This window comes from Myxine glutinosa, chromosome 1 (assembly GCF_964187855.1).
Source record: "Myxine glutinosa chromosome 1, kmMyxGlut1.1, whole genome shotgun sequence".
NCBI classification, from domain to species: Eukaryota; Metazoa; Chordata; class Myxini; order Myxiniformes; family Myxinidae; genus Myxine; species Myxine glutinosa.
In genome coordinates, this window is record NC_136261.1 from 86,160,545 (window position 1) to 86,177,786 (window position 17,242).

Below are 17,242 nucleotides of genomic sequence, written 5' to 3' on the forward strand. Positions count from 1 at the left end.
TCGCTCGCCGCTCCGGCGAGCTGGCTTGCCGAATCGATCTTGTTGGCCTCCTTGGCGAGGTCGCGGGGGTTCACGATGGTCGTGCCTGCCAGGGCGACCCGTACCTGGGCCGGGAGCTGGCAAAGAAAAAGCTCCCGAAACAGGAAATCCGAGGGGTGCTCGCTGAGCAACGCGAGCATGTAGTCCATGCGCTCGGACGGGCGCGTATCGCCAAGCTCAGGAAGGTCGAGCAGGCGTCGTGCGCGCTCAGCCGGGGAGAGGGCGAAAGCGCCCAGAAGAAGTGCCTTGATGGCGTCATACTTGCCGTCAGCGGGCGGGTTCTGGAGGAAGCTCAGGCAGCGGGCGGCGGTCGCGGAGCCAAGCGCGGCGACCACGTAATGGTATCGCGTGGCGTCCTCCGTTATGCTACGCAGGGCGAACTGGGAGTCCGCCTGCGTGAACCAGACGGCGGCATGTGCTTCCCAGAAGGTGGGAAATTTGAGGGACACTGCGGTGTCCATCGCGTGTCGTAAATTTGGGGTCACCAGTGAAGAGCAGGGCCCTTGCTTGAGACGGATGAAGTGACGGGCAAGACACAAACTCGTCCGAGAAGATGTTTATTGTAAAAACCAACTCGGGAACTCTGAAAAGCCCGTTTATCGGGCTGCATCTATCTATAATTCCAGTAATCTCTGTGTGTTTGTTTGTTTGTACGTTTGTACGTTTGTTTGTCTGTGACTGCTGTTTCTCGACAACCACGGGTCCGATATACTTTAAACTTGCCAGGTATATTGCTGGGGACCCGAGGATGTGCCTTTTCAAGGTTTCATATTAATCGGACAATTACTTACCGAGCTATGTCCAAAAAACGATTCAACCAATCAGAGAGCAGCGAGCTATCGCGTGTGCCGAACGTGGCGGACACACTCTGCCTCGGATGGCACATTTGAGAGCGTATTCATTTATTTCACGTTTGCAAACTATGTTGGCGCTATGTTGGCGTTAAACTATGTTTTAAAACTAATAAAAACGAATTTGCGATTCATCGTAACTGCGATATACGACCTTCCTCCGGCAGCCAATCACCCATCAGCCAAAGACCTCACTTCCCGCAGCCAATCACGGAACACGTTGTTGCGTGTTTTTCCTTTTCATTTTTTTCATTGAATTGATTGATTCCTTGCGCTTAAATTGCAAACAGCAACCATTTCATGTAAAGCGTTCGCCGTTCGCTTTGGCGTTGCGAATGGACCAAAACATTTCATGGACCAAACCATTTCATGTAAATAGAGGGGGGGATATATATAGTACGGGCATGCCCTAGTATATATCAAAACCAGAAAGCACAACCGAAACCGAAAGCCACGCCTCTCAGGCGAGGCGCGCTTTGGTGGTCACGTGACCGACAGGTGCAAAGGATTATAACCGCACGCGCGGCACGCTTTGGTGGTCACGTGACCGGCCTCCCCGGCGCCGTGGTTTGCCCGCCGGTTACGTCACTGGCTGGAGCAAGGAGATTCTGTTGCTGGTCTCGCTTGGGGGACCCATGGGTCGCTACACACGCCCCCCCCAGAATGGACTTGATCCAGGAAGGTCAACCTGAGGGGGGTCCGGATGACCCGACCGAAACGACCCCTGGCCAGTCGCGGGGGGGGGGGGGGGGGGGGTCCGGTGTGGTGGTGGGTGGTCGGACGGGGGGTGCAATGGACGGGGGGTGGCCGCGCCGCGGTGGGAGAGCCAGCCGTTGCGGCTGGCCGACGTCCATGTGGGCCGGCTTGAGGCGGTCCAGTGAAATCCGGTCCACCCGGCCGCCGATGTTGACGATGAAGGACTTGTCCCATCATAGGACCCAGAAGGGTCCGTCGTATGGTGACCGGAGCGGCCCCCGGTGCACGTCGTGGCGCACGAAGACGTACTCCGCCGTGCGGAGTGCTGGGGGGACGTAGGATTGGGGGTCGCCGTGGCGGGACGTGGGCACCGGGGCAAAACGTCGGGCGGCCTCCTGGAAGTCCGTGCGCTGGCGCGCGGCGGACCAGGGGCTGGTGGCATCGGGAATGAACTCGCCCGGTATGCGGAGGGCCTGGCCGTACACCAGCTCGGCAGTGGACGCCTGGAGGTCCTCTTTGGGAGCCGTGCGGAGGCCCAAAAGGACCCACGGGAGCCAGTCGGCCCAGCCGTCGTCCTGGAGGCCGGCCATGAGTGCGGCCTTCATGGAGCGGTTGAACCGCTCGCACAACCCATTGGCCAGGGGGTGGTAGGCCGTGGTGCGGTGCAGGGTAACGCCCAACGTGCGGGCGACCGCGCCCCATAGTTTGGACGTGAACTGTGGGCCACGGTCCGACGAGATGTCCGCTGGTGCGCCGAAACGCGCGACCCAGGTGGCGATGAACGCCTGGGCCACGTCGGCGGTGGTGGTGGAGGCGAGGGGCACAGCCTCCGGCCACCTGGTGGTCCTGTCCACCATGGTAAGCAGGTGGGTGAACCCCTGCGATGGGGGAAGGGGGTGGTCGAACCGTCGCTCGGGCATGGTGAAGGGAGCCAGCGGAGCCTGGGTATGACGGTGGACCTTGGCCCGCTGGCAGGGTGTGCAGGCGTTGGCCCAGTCGCGGACGTCCCGTCGCAGCCCATGCCAGACGAAACGCGCCACCACCAGCCTCTGGGACACCTTCCGGCCCGGGTGAGAGAGGCCGTGGAGCGAAGCAAAAATGCGACGCCGCCAGGTGACCGGCACAACGGGGCGAGGTCGGCCTTGGGAGATGTCGCACAGCAGGACCGTGTCCGCGAAGGGGACGTCAGCCAAGCGGAGGCCCGTGTCCACCACCTGGAGCTCCTGCACCATGCCGTCGGTGGCCTGGTCCGTTGCCATTAGGGCGAAATCGACGCCGAGGTGGACGGCCTTGGCGCCGGCTCGAGAAAGGCAGTCGGCCACGGCGTTGTCCTTCCCGGCGACGTGCCGGATGTCCGTGGTGTACTCCGACACGGCGGAGAGGTGGCGCTGCTGGCGGGCCGACCACGGCTCCATGACCTTGGCCATGGCGAAAACCAACGGCTTGTGGTCGACAAAAGCTGTGAACGGGCGGCCCTCCAGGAGGTGGCGAAAATGGCGGACGGCCAGGTACAGCCCGAGGAGCTCACGGTCGAAGGTGCTGTACTTCAACTCGTTGGGCAGGAGTTGCCGGCTGAAGAACGCGAGCGGCTGCCAGGCCCCGTTTACCCATTGTTCATGGACCGCGCCCACGGCGTAGTCGGAGGCGTCCATGGTGAGGGCGATGGGAGCCTGGGGTACCGGGTGGGCCAGCAGCGTGGCGTTGGCGAGGGCCCGTTTTGTGCCGGTAAAAGCAGCGTCCATGTCCGTGGACCAGACAACGTCACGTTTCGCCGGCTGGCCGCGGAGGGCGGCGTACAAGGGCCGCATGAGTTGCGCAGCTCGGGGTACGAAGCGGTGATAAAAGTTCACCATCCCGAGGAACTCCTGCAGCGCCTTGACGGAGCGGGGGCGTGGTAAAGCGGCGATGGCCTCGACTTTGGCCGGTAGCGGCACGGCGCCGGTCCGGGTGATGCGGTGGCCCAAAAAGTCGATCGTCGCCGCACCAAAGTGACATTTGGCCGGGTTGACGATCAATCCGTGCTCGCTGAGGTGGCCGAAGAGCGTCCGGAGGTGGAGGAGGTGCTCGGCTCTGGACGTGCTGGCGACGAGGATGTCGTCCAGGTAGGTGTAGAGGAACGGCAAGTCACGCAGCATGCCGTCCATCAGGCGCTGGAACGCCTGTGCCGCTTTTTTGAGGCCGAAGGGCATCCGGACGAATTCAAAGAGGCCGAAAGGTGTAATAACGGCCGTCTTCGGGATGTAGGCCGGGCGGACGGGCACCTGGTGGTACCCCCAAATCAGGTCCACTTTTGAAAAAATGGTTCGCCCCGCCAACCGGGCAGAAAAATCCTGGATGTGCGGGACGGGGTACCTGTCGGGGGTAGTGGCGTCGTTAAGGTGGCGGTAGTCGCCGCATGGCCGCCATCCACCCCCCGGCTTCGGGACGATGTGCAGCGGCGAGGCCCAGGCGCTGTCGGCGCGCCGCACGATGCCGAGGCGCTCCAGCGCGGCGAACTCGGCCTTGGCGACGGCGAGTTTGGCGGGATCGAGACAGCGAGCCTGGGCATACAGCGGCGGGCCCGTAGTGGGGATGTGATGCTCGATGCCATGACGCACCGCGATGGCCGAAAACGTCAGTCGCGTGAGGGCCGGGAACTCCGCGAGGAGACGTGCGAATTCGTCTGCCAATGGGAGGACGCAGGAAAACTCGGTGGGCGTGGAACGGCTCAAAGCACATGCCAGGGAGCTGAAAGTTTCGGCGTTGACGAGACGCCGGCGTTTCACGTCGACCAGCAGCCCGTGGGCACACAGAAAATCGGCCCCGAGCAAAGCCATGGGGACGTCCGCCGTCACGAACTCCCAGTGAAAGAGCTGGCTGCCGAAGCGGAGGGCGACGGTGTGTGGGCAGAAGGTGCGGATGGCGGAGCCGTTGGCCACGATTAAGGAGGGGCCGCAAACGGCGGCCCGCCTGTCCTCTCCCGAAGCGGGAATGACGTTCAGCTGGGCGCCGGTGTCGCAGAGAAAGCGCCGCCCCGACGCTTGGTCAGCGATGAATAACAGGTTTCCGGAACGGCCGGCGTTCATTGCTGGTAGGGAACGCCGGCCCGCCCGTTTCCCAACTTGCCGAACGTGCACGGGGGTCGACATGATCGGGCCTGCCGCCCGAACCTGGCATGGAAATAACACCAGGCCGGGTCCGGCGGGGGCTCCGGTCGATGCGTCGGGACCGGGCGACGCGGCGTCACCGCTGCCAGTCGCGCCGGCCCGGCGGCCTCCGGGAAGGAAACTGCGTCGCGGGCGCCGGGCGGGTGGGCGGGAGGGCTCCCGGCCGCCACCCCGACGAGCTCGCTCGCCGCTCCGGCGAGCTGGCTTGCCGAATCGATCTTGTTGGCCTCCTTGGCGAGGTCGCGGGGGTTCACGATGGTCGTGCCTGCCAGGGCGACCCGTACCTGGGCCGGGAGCTGGCAAAGAAAAAGCTCCCGAAACAGGAAATCCGAGGGGTGCTCGCTGAGCAACGCGAGCATGTAGTCCATGCGCTCGGACGGGCGCGTATCGCCAAGCTCAGGAAGGTCGAGCAGGCGTCGTGCGCGCTCAGCCGGGGAGAGGGCGAAAGCGCCCAGAAGAAGTGCCTTGATGGCGTCATACTTGCCGTCAGCGGGCGGGTTCTGGAGGAAGCTCAGGCAGCGGGCGGCGGTCGCGGAGCCAAGCGCGGCGACCACGTAATGGTATCGCGTGGCGTCCTCCGTTATGCTACGCAGGGCGAACTGGGAGTCCGCCTGCGTGAACCAGACGGCGGCATGTGCTTCCCAGAAGGTGGGAAATTTGAGGGACACTGCGGTGTCCATCGCGTGTCGTAAATTTGGGGTCACCAGTGAAGAGCAGGGCCCTTGCTTGAGACGGATGAAGTGACGGGCAAGACACAAACTCGTCCGAGAAGATGTTTATTGTAAAAACCAACTCGGGAACTCTGAAAAGCCCGTTTATCGGGCTGCATCTATCTATAATTCCAGTAATCTCTGTGTGTTTGTTTGTTTGTACGTTTGTACGTTTGTTTGTCTGTGACTGCTGTTTCTCGACAACCACGGGTCCGATATACTTTAAACTTGCCAGGTATATTGCTGGGGACCCGAGGATGTGCCTTTTCAAGGTTTCATATTAATCGGACAATTACTTACCGAGCTATGTCCAAAAAACGATTCAACCAATCAGAGAGCAGCGAGCTATCGCGTGTGCCGAACGTGGCGGACACACTCTGCCTCGGATGGCACATTTGAGAGCGTATTCATTTATTTCACGTTTGCAAACTATGTTGGCGCTATGTTGGCGTTAAACTATGTTTTAAAACTAATAAAAACGAATTTGCGATTCATCGTAACTGCGATATACGACCTTCCTCCGGCAGCCAATCACCCATCAGCCAAAGACCTCACTTCCCGCAGCCAATCACGGAACACGTTGTTGCGTGTTTTTCCTTTTCATTTTTTTCATTGAATTGATTGATTCCTTGCGCTTAAATTGCAAACAGCAACCATTTCATGTAAAGCGTTCGCCGTTCGCTTTGGCGTTGCGAATGGACCAAAACATTTCATGGACCAAACCATTTCATGTAAATAGAGGGGGGGATATATATAGTACGGGCATGCCCTAGTATATATCAAAACCAGAAAGCACAACCGAAACCGAAAGCCACGCCTCTCAGGCGAGGCGTGCTTTGGTGGTCACGTGACCGACAGGTGCAAAGGATTATAACCGCACGCGCGGCACGCTTTGGTGGTCACGTGACCGGCCTCCCCGGCGCCGTGGTTTGCCCGCCGGTTACGTCACCGGCTGGAGCAAGGAGATTCTGTTGCTGGTCTCGCTTGGGGGACCCATGGGTCGCTACAAAAGTTTTATTTCATTTTGTTGAGCCTGTGTCAGATTTCATGTTTATCGGTATTGTAGTAGTATTACTCAAACTTGTTTTGCAGTCACTGGCATCGTTGGAGAAACCGTCGTCTATTGCAGAGATATTCTCGCTGACCGCGATTCTTGACCAATGATTGATGGTGCCATGCAGCTTATTTTGCATATCTCACACTTGCGTGATAATCAAAGGTTGTGTACAACTATATTGCCACGAACTATCATTGCGCAAAAACCGTTGTTATTTTAGAGATGTTCCAATGGATCCGTGTCGCAACCAAACGCGTTTCCTTGACTATAGCACGTTTCTATTGTTGTACACTTGCAATAACCATGGCGGTATAGTTGGTAGCAGTATTTTTATTTTTTTTATTTTTCCCAATTTATGAACGGTTGCCTTTTACTTCCGAATTTTGCGTGTACCATTTATTTATGCATTATTTGGTGTGTTTGTTGAAGAGAGAAAGAAAGGCAGAAAGGCAAAGGCGGCGTTTCATTCTTTTCCGGTCATTACGATGGCGAATCGTACAGTCAAAGATGCTCGCAGCATACATGGCACAAACCCCCAATACTTGGTTGAGAAGATTATACGGACGCGAATATACGAGTCCAAGTATTGGAAGGAAGAGTGTTTTGGGCTAACGGGTAAGTACGGACTCGGGAGAGGTGTCAAGACAAGTAACGACAGATTTTAAAGAACGTTTTCATTTTTTTACCGTACGGTCCCTCTACAGTCTACAAATACAATTACAATGGAACGAAATAGTTACCACGACTGATATTTGCAAGAGTCTATGCCTATGGCGATAGTATATTTAGTAGTCGAGACAGACGAATGGAGGGGAAGGGTGGTGAGTTTGTGCGCATAGGTTGTGACGGAAGGTATGGACGAACGGAGAGGTTTGTGGGTGAGTATGGGCGAAGGAGAGGTTTGTGGGTGAGTATGGGCGAAGGAGAGGTTTGTGGGTGAGTATGGGTGAAGGAGAGGTTTGTGGGTGAGTATGGGTGAAGGAGAGGTTTGTGGGTGAGTATGGGTGAAGGAGAGCTTTGTGGGTGAGTATGGGTGAAGGAGAGCTTTGTGGGTGAGTATTGATGAAGGAGAGGTTTGTGGGTGAGTATGGGTGAAGGAGAGGTTTGTGGGTGAGTATGGGTGAAGGAGAGGTTTGTGGGTGAGTATGGGTGAAGGAGAGGTTTGTGGGTGAATATGGGTGAAGGAGAGGTTTGTGGGTGAGTATGGGTGAAGGAGAGGTTTGTGGGTGAGTATGGGTGAAGGAGAGGTTTGTGGGTGAGTATGGGTGAAGGAGAGGTTTGTGGGTGAGTATGGGTGAAGGAGAGGTTTGTGGGTGAGTATGGGTGAAGGAGAGGTTTGTGGGTGAGTATGGGTGAAGGAGAGGTTTGTGGGTGAATATGGGTGAAGGAGAGGTTTGTGGGTGAGTATGGGTGAAGGAGAGGTTTGTGGGTGAGTATGGGTGAAGGAGAGGTTTGTAGGTGAGTATGGGTGAAGGAGAGGTTTGTAGGTGAGTATGGATGAAGAGAGGGGTGAGTATGGATGAAGGGAGAGGTTTAGAGGTGAGTATGGGTGAAGGGAGAGGTTTATGGGTGAGTATGGATGAAGGGAGAGGTTTAGAGGTGAGTATGGGTGAAGGGAGAGGTTTAGAGGTGAGTATGGATGAAAAGAGTGGTTAGGGGTGGGTATGGATAAAGAGAGAGGTTTAGGGGTGAGTATGGGTGAAGGGTGAGGTTTAGGGCTGGGTATTGATGAAGAGAGTGGTTATGGGTGAGTATGGATGAAGGGAAAAGTTTCGGGGTGAGTATTGGTTGAAAAGGCGGGGTGGAGGGTAATCGATTTTGATGGCGTGGTGAATTTTGTTGCTTCAATTTGATTATACTAGGGCATGCCCGTACTATATATATATCTAAAATTATATCCCCCCCCTCTATTTACATGAAATGGTTTGGTCCAAAGCGAACGGCTTGCGAGTACGGTGACAATCCCCCCCCCTCTATTTACATGAAATGGTTTGGTCCAAAGCGAACGGCTTGCGAGTACGGTGACAATCCCCCCCCTCTATTTACATGAAATGGTTTGGTCCAAAGCGAACGGCTTGCGAGTACGGTGACAATCCCCCCCCTCTATTTACATGAAATGGTTTGGTCCAAAGCGAACGGCTTGCGTAGTTTGGTAAAGAAATCGCCATAGCTCGGTAACTACTTGTCCGATTAATATGAAACCTTGAAAAGGCACATCCTCAGGTCCCCAGCAATATACCTGGCAAGTTTCAAGTATATCGGACCCGTGGTTGTCGAGAAACAGCGGTCACAGACAAACATACAAACATACAAACATACACACAGAGATTACTGGAATTATAGATAGATTATGAGTGTGGTTACATTTAGTTTAGAAAACTTTTCTGTGTCCATTATTGCAAAATTTCGCGCTACTTGGGAAAACTTCGTTATGTCATCTTCCTGAGGGTTTTTTGTTGCATTTTGTTTCTTTATATGAATACGCCTAATTTTGATTACATGGTGTTTGATGTACGGATCTGCCTGTTCCACCGTGATACCTCTTCAGTCACAAATACACAACTTTGGAAATAAGGCAATTGTCCCACAATGCATCAGCACTTGTGCACAGAAATCCTTGATTAAAAATGGTCATCAGGGCCTAAGAGATTGTGTATACGAGGTAACAATTGATATTATGTAGGCCTATACATATCAAATGTATTTAGTGTAGCAGCATAGCAAACCTGTTGTGCATTTTGTGATACAAGCACCAAATTTGGCACAAATGTACATTAATATGTTGCGAACATTTTCAGATATTGGGCCACTTGAAATTCCGTAATTTTTTTTTTCAAATTTTTTCAAATTTCGTAATTTCAAATTTTTCGGGTGACACCGTCACAATTTCGGTCTTCGAGGCCGGCCGATATAGTGGGGCGGCTTAGCCCAAATATTCAAAAGAATTGTGCATTTTGTGATACAAGCACCAAATTTGGCACAAATGTACATTAATATGTTGTGAACATTGTGTGGTCAGCAATGAAGACGAGAGTCTGAATTACATGTATGCAAAAGACCTTGTGAACCAGTGAAGCAAATACATGGGTAAGCATGAATTAAATCTAGGGCATGATATAATTTCCATGATGTTTACCTCTACACTCAATGGTGGAAGGAGGTAATGTTTTGATCCCAGCTTGTCTGTATGTCTGTTTGTCTGTTAGTCCACAAAATTCCAGACAAAGCTTGTAGTAGTGGTAGTTGTAGTGGTAGTGGTGATAACAGAAATTGTTATATAGAACTGAACTTATATTATTATTATATGCAGAAAATAACTTCATTTCTATATGCCCTGCAGTGGACAGGTTAATTGGTTTATGCACTGAAGGGGTCACCCTGGTGTTGCACTGCTGTGTTCTGCCTCACTGAGTTGTTCAGGTATGATGTACTCAGCACAAGCTTCCGGTCGGCCCGGTGCGGGGCCTGTCACGGAACGTCAAAACAAACGGCCTGCCGGGGCCGCCCAAAAGTCGGGCGTGAGGGGCGCGTCCACTAATGGAACGCCTCTCGCTTCCCAGATCGAGGGCCACGTGGTCAGGAGAACCTCGTCCCTTCCGGTCACACTTTGCCTATCGGCCGGCCTCGAAGACCGAAATTGTGACGGTGTCACCTGAAAAATTTGAAATTACGAAATTTGAAAAAAAAAATTACGGAATTTCAAGTGGCCCAATATCTGAAAATGTTCGCAACATATTAATGTACATTTGTGCCAAATTTGGTGCTTGTTTCACAAAATGCACAATTCTTTTGAATATTTGGGCTAAGCCGCCCCACTAATTGTGTGAATTTGTCTTTGAGATCTTTGTTCTACGCCGTGATTCATCATCAATGTTGTTCGCTACTTCGGCTCACAGAGCTCGTATACACGTCGAGCGTGTCGTGCAGTTGCCATGGATGGAGTTATACAGAATGCAGATTCAATGATATAACTAATATGGCTCATTTTCTAACCTCTAACCCTCTGAGGATTTGTTGGCTGCTCCAAATCAACTTCTTCTTCAGGTTCAGCTTCTTCTTCAGCAATACATTAACGATCCCTCCTCTTCACCGTCAGCGTAGCATTAAAGTGGTTCCGGCATTGGCAATGACTGAATCAACCATCGGCGAAGCATTATGAAAGTTCACATGTTCTTCAGCAAATTCACCAGATATGTATGCTACAGGCAGTCCCCGGGTTACGAATGCCCGACTTACGAACGCCCGTACTTACGAACCGACCTCCATAAAGCCGATGATTTTAAAAAAGAAAAAGATTTTTAAAATTTTTTTTGTTGTTGTTGTTGTTGTATACAGAATCGAAGCTCATGAAAGAGCTAACATTTATCACACAGAGAAAAAATCAACCAGACACACAAAGTATATAATAAGGGGAGCGGTAGACAAGAGAAATATGAGAAAAGCTCTGTTCAAGTCAAATTGATGTTTACTTTAAGAAAATTGACCAGCACCAGGTCCATCCTCTCCAGCACCAGGTCCATCCTCTCCAACACCAGGCCCATCATATCAGAGAGATATATCAAGGTATGATCGTTTCAAGGTTTGCAAGACATCAATTGGAACGAGAGTAAGTGTTAACCTTTAATCATTATCTTTTCTTTTCTATCTAAACAGTTTAAGAAATGTTTCTTTCATGTTTTTTATACCTATGGATGTTTTAGGTAAAATATATACTATATACTAAGACAAACATTTGACGAATTGACGCTAGATGTGAACCGTACGCAACTGTTCCGACTTACATACAAATTCGACTTACAGACAGACTTAAAAACGGAACTCGTTCGTAACCCGGGGACTGCGTGTATTTCTTTATTTGAAGTTTTTTTTTTTTAGAGTACTTTAACCTGCGGTGGTTTTATACACTACAAGGTTCCAATCATTGTACAGGAATAGTTCAGGATTTTGGTGCTTCCATGATCCGTGTCTAGCGTGACAAAGTGATGGGTGCACACCTTCGAGTTGTGGGTAGGCCTCCAGTCATTGGGGGCTGTCACACTCTCCTCCACTGCAGCCGCTTGTTGGTATTACCAGGAAATGGTAGGAACACGACGCCTCTCATCCACGTATTTTTCTCATATTTCCCATATTTCCCATATTTCCGTGAATTGCATCCAGGACCACAACAATTATGGTTAACCATCCTCAAATTGCTTTCAGTTTTGCTCTTAAGTTGAAATTTTTTTTTTTTTTTTTTTTTTTTTTTTTTTTTTTTTTTTTTTTTTTTTTTTTTTTTTTTTTGTATACAAGATCGAGGCTCGTGAAAGAGCAAACATTAATCACACAAAAAGACAAACCGACACACAAAACACAAAAAACAAGGGGAGCGGCAGACAAGATGGGGAGAGAGGGGGGAGGACACAAAAGAGAGGGGGAAGAAGGGGAAGGACACAAACACAACATTTGAGAGCAGGGACATCGGGAGGACTTGGGGGGAGGTGGGAGAGGATTAAAACATATGAACACTGCAAGGACTCTGGGGTGAATTACCGGGGGTAGAAAAGATCAAGGTTTTCGATGGGGGAAGATAAGAGATGGTGGTGAACAGCTGTTTTAAAGACCTGGAGGGAGGAGTGGGATTGAAGGGAGTGGGGGAGGTATATGCTGAAAATTGTGGCTGAAAGGCGATTTGAATTAGGGATTTCGTCCTAGCAACTGCAGGCTGAAAGTTCCCCGATTGGTGGAAGTGAGTCATTGGAAGCACATGCGCAAAATACATTGTTTGCGTTCCCGGGACAGTTTGAACGTGTCTTATTTGCCTCACCTTCATTGGATATCGTTGTACATACATAGCAAAACATCATGTTGGTAACCAGCATGAAAATATGCTGTGAAATTGATGCTATGTATGGATAGTCATTGCTGATCGCAGTATCAGCTTCTCTTCCGTATTCAGCTAGCTTTAGTGTGTGACCTCACCATGCCAAAATACAGACGCCTTTTTTAATGTTATTGTGCTGAGTATTGATACTGTTACGAATTTGGTTGAGCAAAATGTAGAGCAGAGTAGATTTGAGTAGGTAACATGCTTCGAGATGTCACGATAAAGAACACTTCCTGTAATAAGTCCATGTTTAGGCGTTTTGTCGGTTAAGGTGTATAATTGTGACCAGGAGATTCGTGTGTTTCTTAGTCTAGGGGTTAATCAGTAAAGCCCTTATATGTCTCACCTAGTAGTCAAACCTTTGTCCATTATGGCACTGCAGACCACATAAACATTAGTTAGGACCTTTAGTACAACACTAAATGATGCCTTTCCCCCCTGACATGACTTAGGAAGAAATCAGGCTGGAACACCGCCACAATTGGCCGCCACCATTTACACCTACGAGAGGCCTATCCGCCTCGCATAGCACATGCTATGACCGAGGAGCAGGAGTGGGGAGAGTTGGAGTGACGCAGAGGGCGTGACCTGGACGAGCCGGCGAGTCGTGGGAGTCTCTGATTGGCAGAGCAGTGCGCCAATGTGACGTCATCGGCCGGAGATATTAGCGAGGGTCAGACGCCATTTTCGGAGTTCAGATGAGATCAGAGCCCCGACCCGAGTTGGAGTCCCGGTGCGAGAGAGTCGAGTTCAGTACGAGTTGAGTGAGCAGTGCAGAAGAGTTGGTTCGAAGGAGTTCGAGTTGAGAGAGGCAGTCTGGAGAGTTGGATCCCGAGTGGAGATCCTGAGTTGAGTTGAGTTGAGAGTGAGCACCGGACGCCTTGGCCAGCAGTTGGATTCCTGGCAGCGCAGTTCAGAGACCCCGACCCGAGTTGGGCTGAGGTGTAGCCTGGGTGGAGCTCGCTGTCCTGCTGTGGGACCTCGTGGTGCTTCGGAGCTTGGAGCGGGACCTCGGGTGCGGCGGCGAGGGCGTTGGCTCGGGCCTAGCGGGGCGTGCAAGGCGGACGGAGGATTCGTCCAGGCCGGGAAGAAGACGACGAGACAGATAAGCCCGAGCTCCGCGTACATTGTGAACAAAAGACGTGTTTATTTTCGTATTCATATTCCCCCGTTTTGTATTTGAGGTCTGGTGTGCGTGATTCCGATTAGGATATTTATTACTGGCGCATGCTTTTCCTGTCTTGTTCTTCCCAATAAACCCTTATATTATTTTTCTTGTACATAATACCTGAACGCAGTTTCCTGTTTGGTTTTAATAGATAAGGCTGCGGGGCTCTTGCCGTTTCCCTCCATTCCGCGTGCTTAGATTTTGGAATCCGCTATTGAGCTTCCGCCTCAGGAGTTAAAGCCTCGTAATCGGCATCCGCACCTCTGATGTTAATTGGAGTTGCGTGATAATACCAACCTTCCTCGTGAGGTGGCAGCAACGTACAGGTTCTGCTGCATGACAGCTGATCAGTGGACCGATGGAGGGCCTTGCTCAGCAAATTTTTTCGTGTCAATATGTAATTTAATTTTTCGTCTGAATAAAACACATGGATATTGATCGGCTTAGGATTGAAGCTTTGGTGGAGCATCCCCCTTCGTATGAAACCATATGGAGGTGGGTGAATGTCATTGAGGTTGGTTGTGCAACTGCTGTGGGATGGCTTGATTTTCCTCAGACATTGCAGCACCTCCTCTTCAATTTGACATGGTGTCCTTGCTGCAGAAATGGAGTTGGGCGATTCTTCCGCATCTTCATTCTCCTGATTTGTCATTGCGATTCCTTCTTGAATCCGAAGATGCCTTCCATTGTAAGAATATCTGTAAGAGGCTGTGCAGGCATCTTGACATGCTCTGAGCATTGATGATTACCATACTACACTGCTGGTGAGAGTACTTTGCACTTCAGGGTTGACAACGAAATGAGCAAGGATCCACCTTTGTGGCTTGTGAGGTATAATCATCCCCATGTTTTTTGAAAATCACTGTTAGCTCCCCAAACCCACCCCCTTCCTCCTTCCCTGCTTCCACTTTTAATGAAAGCAGATAAATTCCCCAACACCTTGCAAATAGCTAAATTGCGCCCACCTTGCATGTGAGGGCCTCGCATCTCTGCTCCAGGGCCTCGTATATCTGCTCCAGGGCCTCGTATCTCTGCTCCAAGGTCTCGCATCTCTGCTCCAGGGCCTCCAGTCGTCCATCTTGCTCCTGCAACACCTCATCACATCTCATTTTCACAGTCTCTAAATCAGCGTTAACTATCTTCACCTTTCTCCAACTCTCACTTGCATTTATGCATTTCTTCATGAATGGCCAGTTTCAATGTTTACATGTCTTCTTTTAGCTCCTCAATTTTGCTTCAACCACCTATTTGTTCTTTCTCTCGCATTATTTTTTCATTCCGACAAACTCTCCCTTTAACCCCTTTTTGTCCTTGGTCCACCTTATTTTGGCCATTCTGGTCATTACATATCCTCTTTGCTTTTCAGCACCTCTTTATTTCACTTTCCTTGCCCAAACCTCTTTCCCTTGAGTTCCCCCATCAAGTTTTCGAAACCACTTCTGTGGTATGTCGCCATTTTATATGAGCCTCCCGGCCCGGCCAGCTTCATGGTCTGCCGCCATTTTCTCTATCCTGGCCCAGTGAGGCTTGTGGTCTGCCACCATTTTCTCTATCCTGGCCCAGTGAGGCTTGTAGTCTGCCTCCATTTTCTCTATCCTGGCCCAGTGAGGCTTGTTGTCTGCCGCCATTTTCTCTATCCTGGCCTAGTGAGGCATGCAGAGGGCGTATCTGTCGCCATTTTCTGGCGCCATTTTGTCTGTCGCCATTTGTCGACGTCTGTCGCCATTTTCTCTGTCCCGACCCGGCCAGCTTCATGGTCTGCCGCCATTTTCTCTACCCCGGCCCAGCGAGGCTCGTGGTTTTACGCCATTTTCTCTGTCCCGGCCTGGCCAGCCTCGTGGTCTGCCAGCATTTTCTCTGACATGGCCAATAACTGGCTCCGATTGGAACCCGCAGCTAACACCCCATTGCTATGAGACCTTCGACGAGAAACCTCAGCTATCTGAGCTACGAGAGGGTGGCATATCATTGTCAGGTGGCTCAAACACCACCTCTTAAAAAAAAGCCCATCCTTTTCCAATTCCAATGCTGGCTTTTTATCTATCTTCTTCTTCTATCTATATATATAAAAGAAAGTTTTGGTTTGTTTGTTTGTTTGTTTGTCTGCACGCGCTAATCTCCTGAACGGTGAAAGATAGGAGGAAACGTCTGAAACAAAAAATGTCTGGACGGGCCCCGGGAAGGTTATAGGTGAGGTGGCGAGGCCGGTCGAGGCCGCTTCGGCCGGGCTGGTTCCATTTCGCAATTAAAAGCCGAGCTGAATTATAGTAGTCAATCTTCTACGGCCGTGAGTAAAAGCTGAATTATAGTAGTAAATTCATTCAAAAAGAACTAAAAATGTCCTGACAGGCCCCGGGAAGGTTATAGGTGAGGTGGCGAGGCCGGTCGAGGCCGCTTCGGCCGGGCTGGTTCCATTTCGCAATTAAAAGCCGAGCTGAATTATTGTAGTCGATCTTCTACGGCCGCGAGTAAAAGCTGAATTATAGTAGTTAATTCATTCAAAAAGAACCCGGGCAACGCCGGGTGCTTTCGTCTAGTTTTCAATAAAAACACTTTTATTCTGTAGAAAAAGCAATTATAAATAGATTTTGATGCCGAAACCCACTCAAATTTTGAATTTGGGTGAGAAAACATTCAAGCAAACAAACAAACCCGTTCCAACTGCCAATTTAATATATTGGGGTTCAAATATCCCAATCCTGACACCAGTGTAACAGCCCCGAGTCACTGCTAGACACCGGGGTGTACGGGGATTCCGTACAGACATCGAGCGGTCTCTGAAACGTACAGAGACCTCTTGGTTGGTCGTTATCTATATTATAATAGCCGTAGATGATTCTGTCTGTCTGTCTGTCTGTCTATCTGTTGGGTGTCTGTCCGGGGTGTGGCTTACTCGGTTTGCAGAGTAGCTCCACCCATAGCTCCACCCATTCTGGGAGTGGCTATAAACAAATATCCACCATTTTATTAACTCGCATAGCTTTGAGTCCTGTTTTGTAGGCCCGTGGTGTCTTGCTCTCCCCCAGTTTTATTTCAAATCAAATTCGATAAATCATTTCATTTTTCACAGTCGCTAACATAGTTTTAGACTCGGTTGAAAAAAAACGGGAAGAAAATCCGATGAAAGTTGCCGTTTATAGAACGAAATGAATTCTCAAAGGCCTGTAACTTCAAGGCCATTGAGTCTCTCTCACGCCTTTATCTCCAATCTAACTCACCATATGATTTCATTTTTATCGATGGTTTTACTTTTAGACTCGGTGTCAGCAATAATTGAGAACAATCCACACACGCGGGAAAATGCAGAGATATATTTTTTAAAATCGCGTCATGGTGTATCATACACCGCCCAACATGACACCGCCGGCAATGTGTCGATATATATTAAAAATTCGCTTTTGCTTTTCCGTTATGATATATTACTATTTCGTTTGATGATAGTCGTCACAAAAACGTCAACAATGATGCCGACATATATTTCTTCGTTTTTATTTCATTCAACATATTAGCCGGAAGTAAAATATGTTTCAGGAAATTACCGAGAGATATTTCTTCGTTTTTTTTATTAGTTATGTGCGCATACACTTTAAATAGGTTTATTTGAAATCTTTAATTTTCCACAAACATTCCACACACGCGGGAAAATGCAGAGATATATTTTTTAAAATCGCGTCATGGTGTATCATACACCGCCCAACATGACACCGACGGC

At 50.5% G+C, this 17,242-nt stretch overlaps 1 protein-coding gene across 1 annotated transcript in view; it reads left to right on the plus strand.

Annotated features, from left to right (window-relative positions):
• Window positions 1–6,900: 6,900 nt before the first annotated feature.
• The window catches only part of PRPF38A (pre-mRNA processing factor 38A), a 48,413-nt gene continuing 38,071 nt past the window's right edge, over window positions 6,901–17,242 (plus strand). The window contains exon 1 of the mRNA XM_068114481.2: window positions 6,901–7,114. Coding sequence (XP_067970582.1) covers window positions 6,985–7,114 — 130 coding nt within the window. The 5' untranslated portion in view covers window positions 6,901–6,984. The remainder of the gene's footprint in view (window positions 7,115–17,242) is intronic.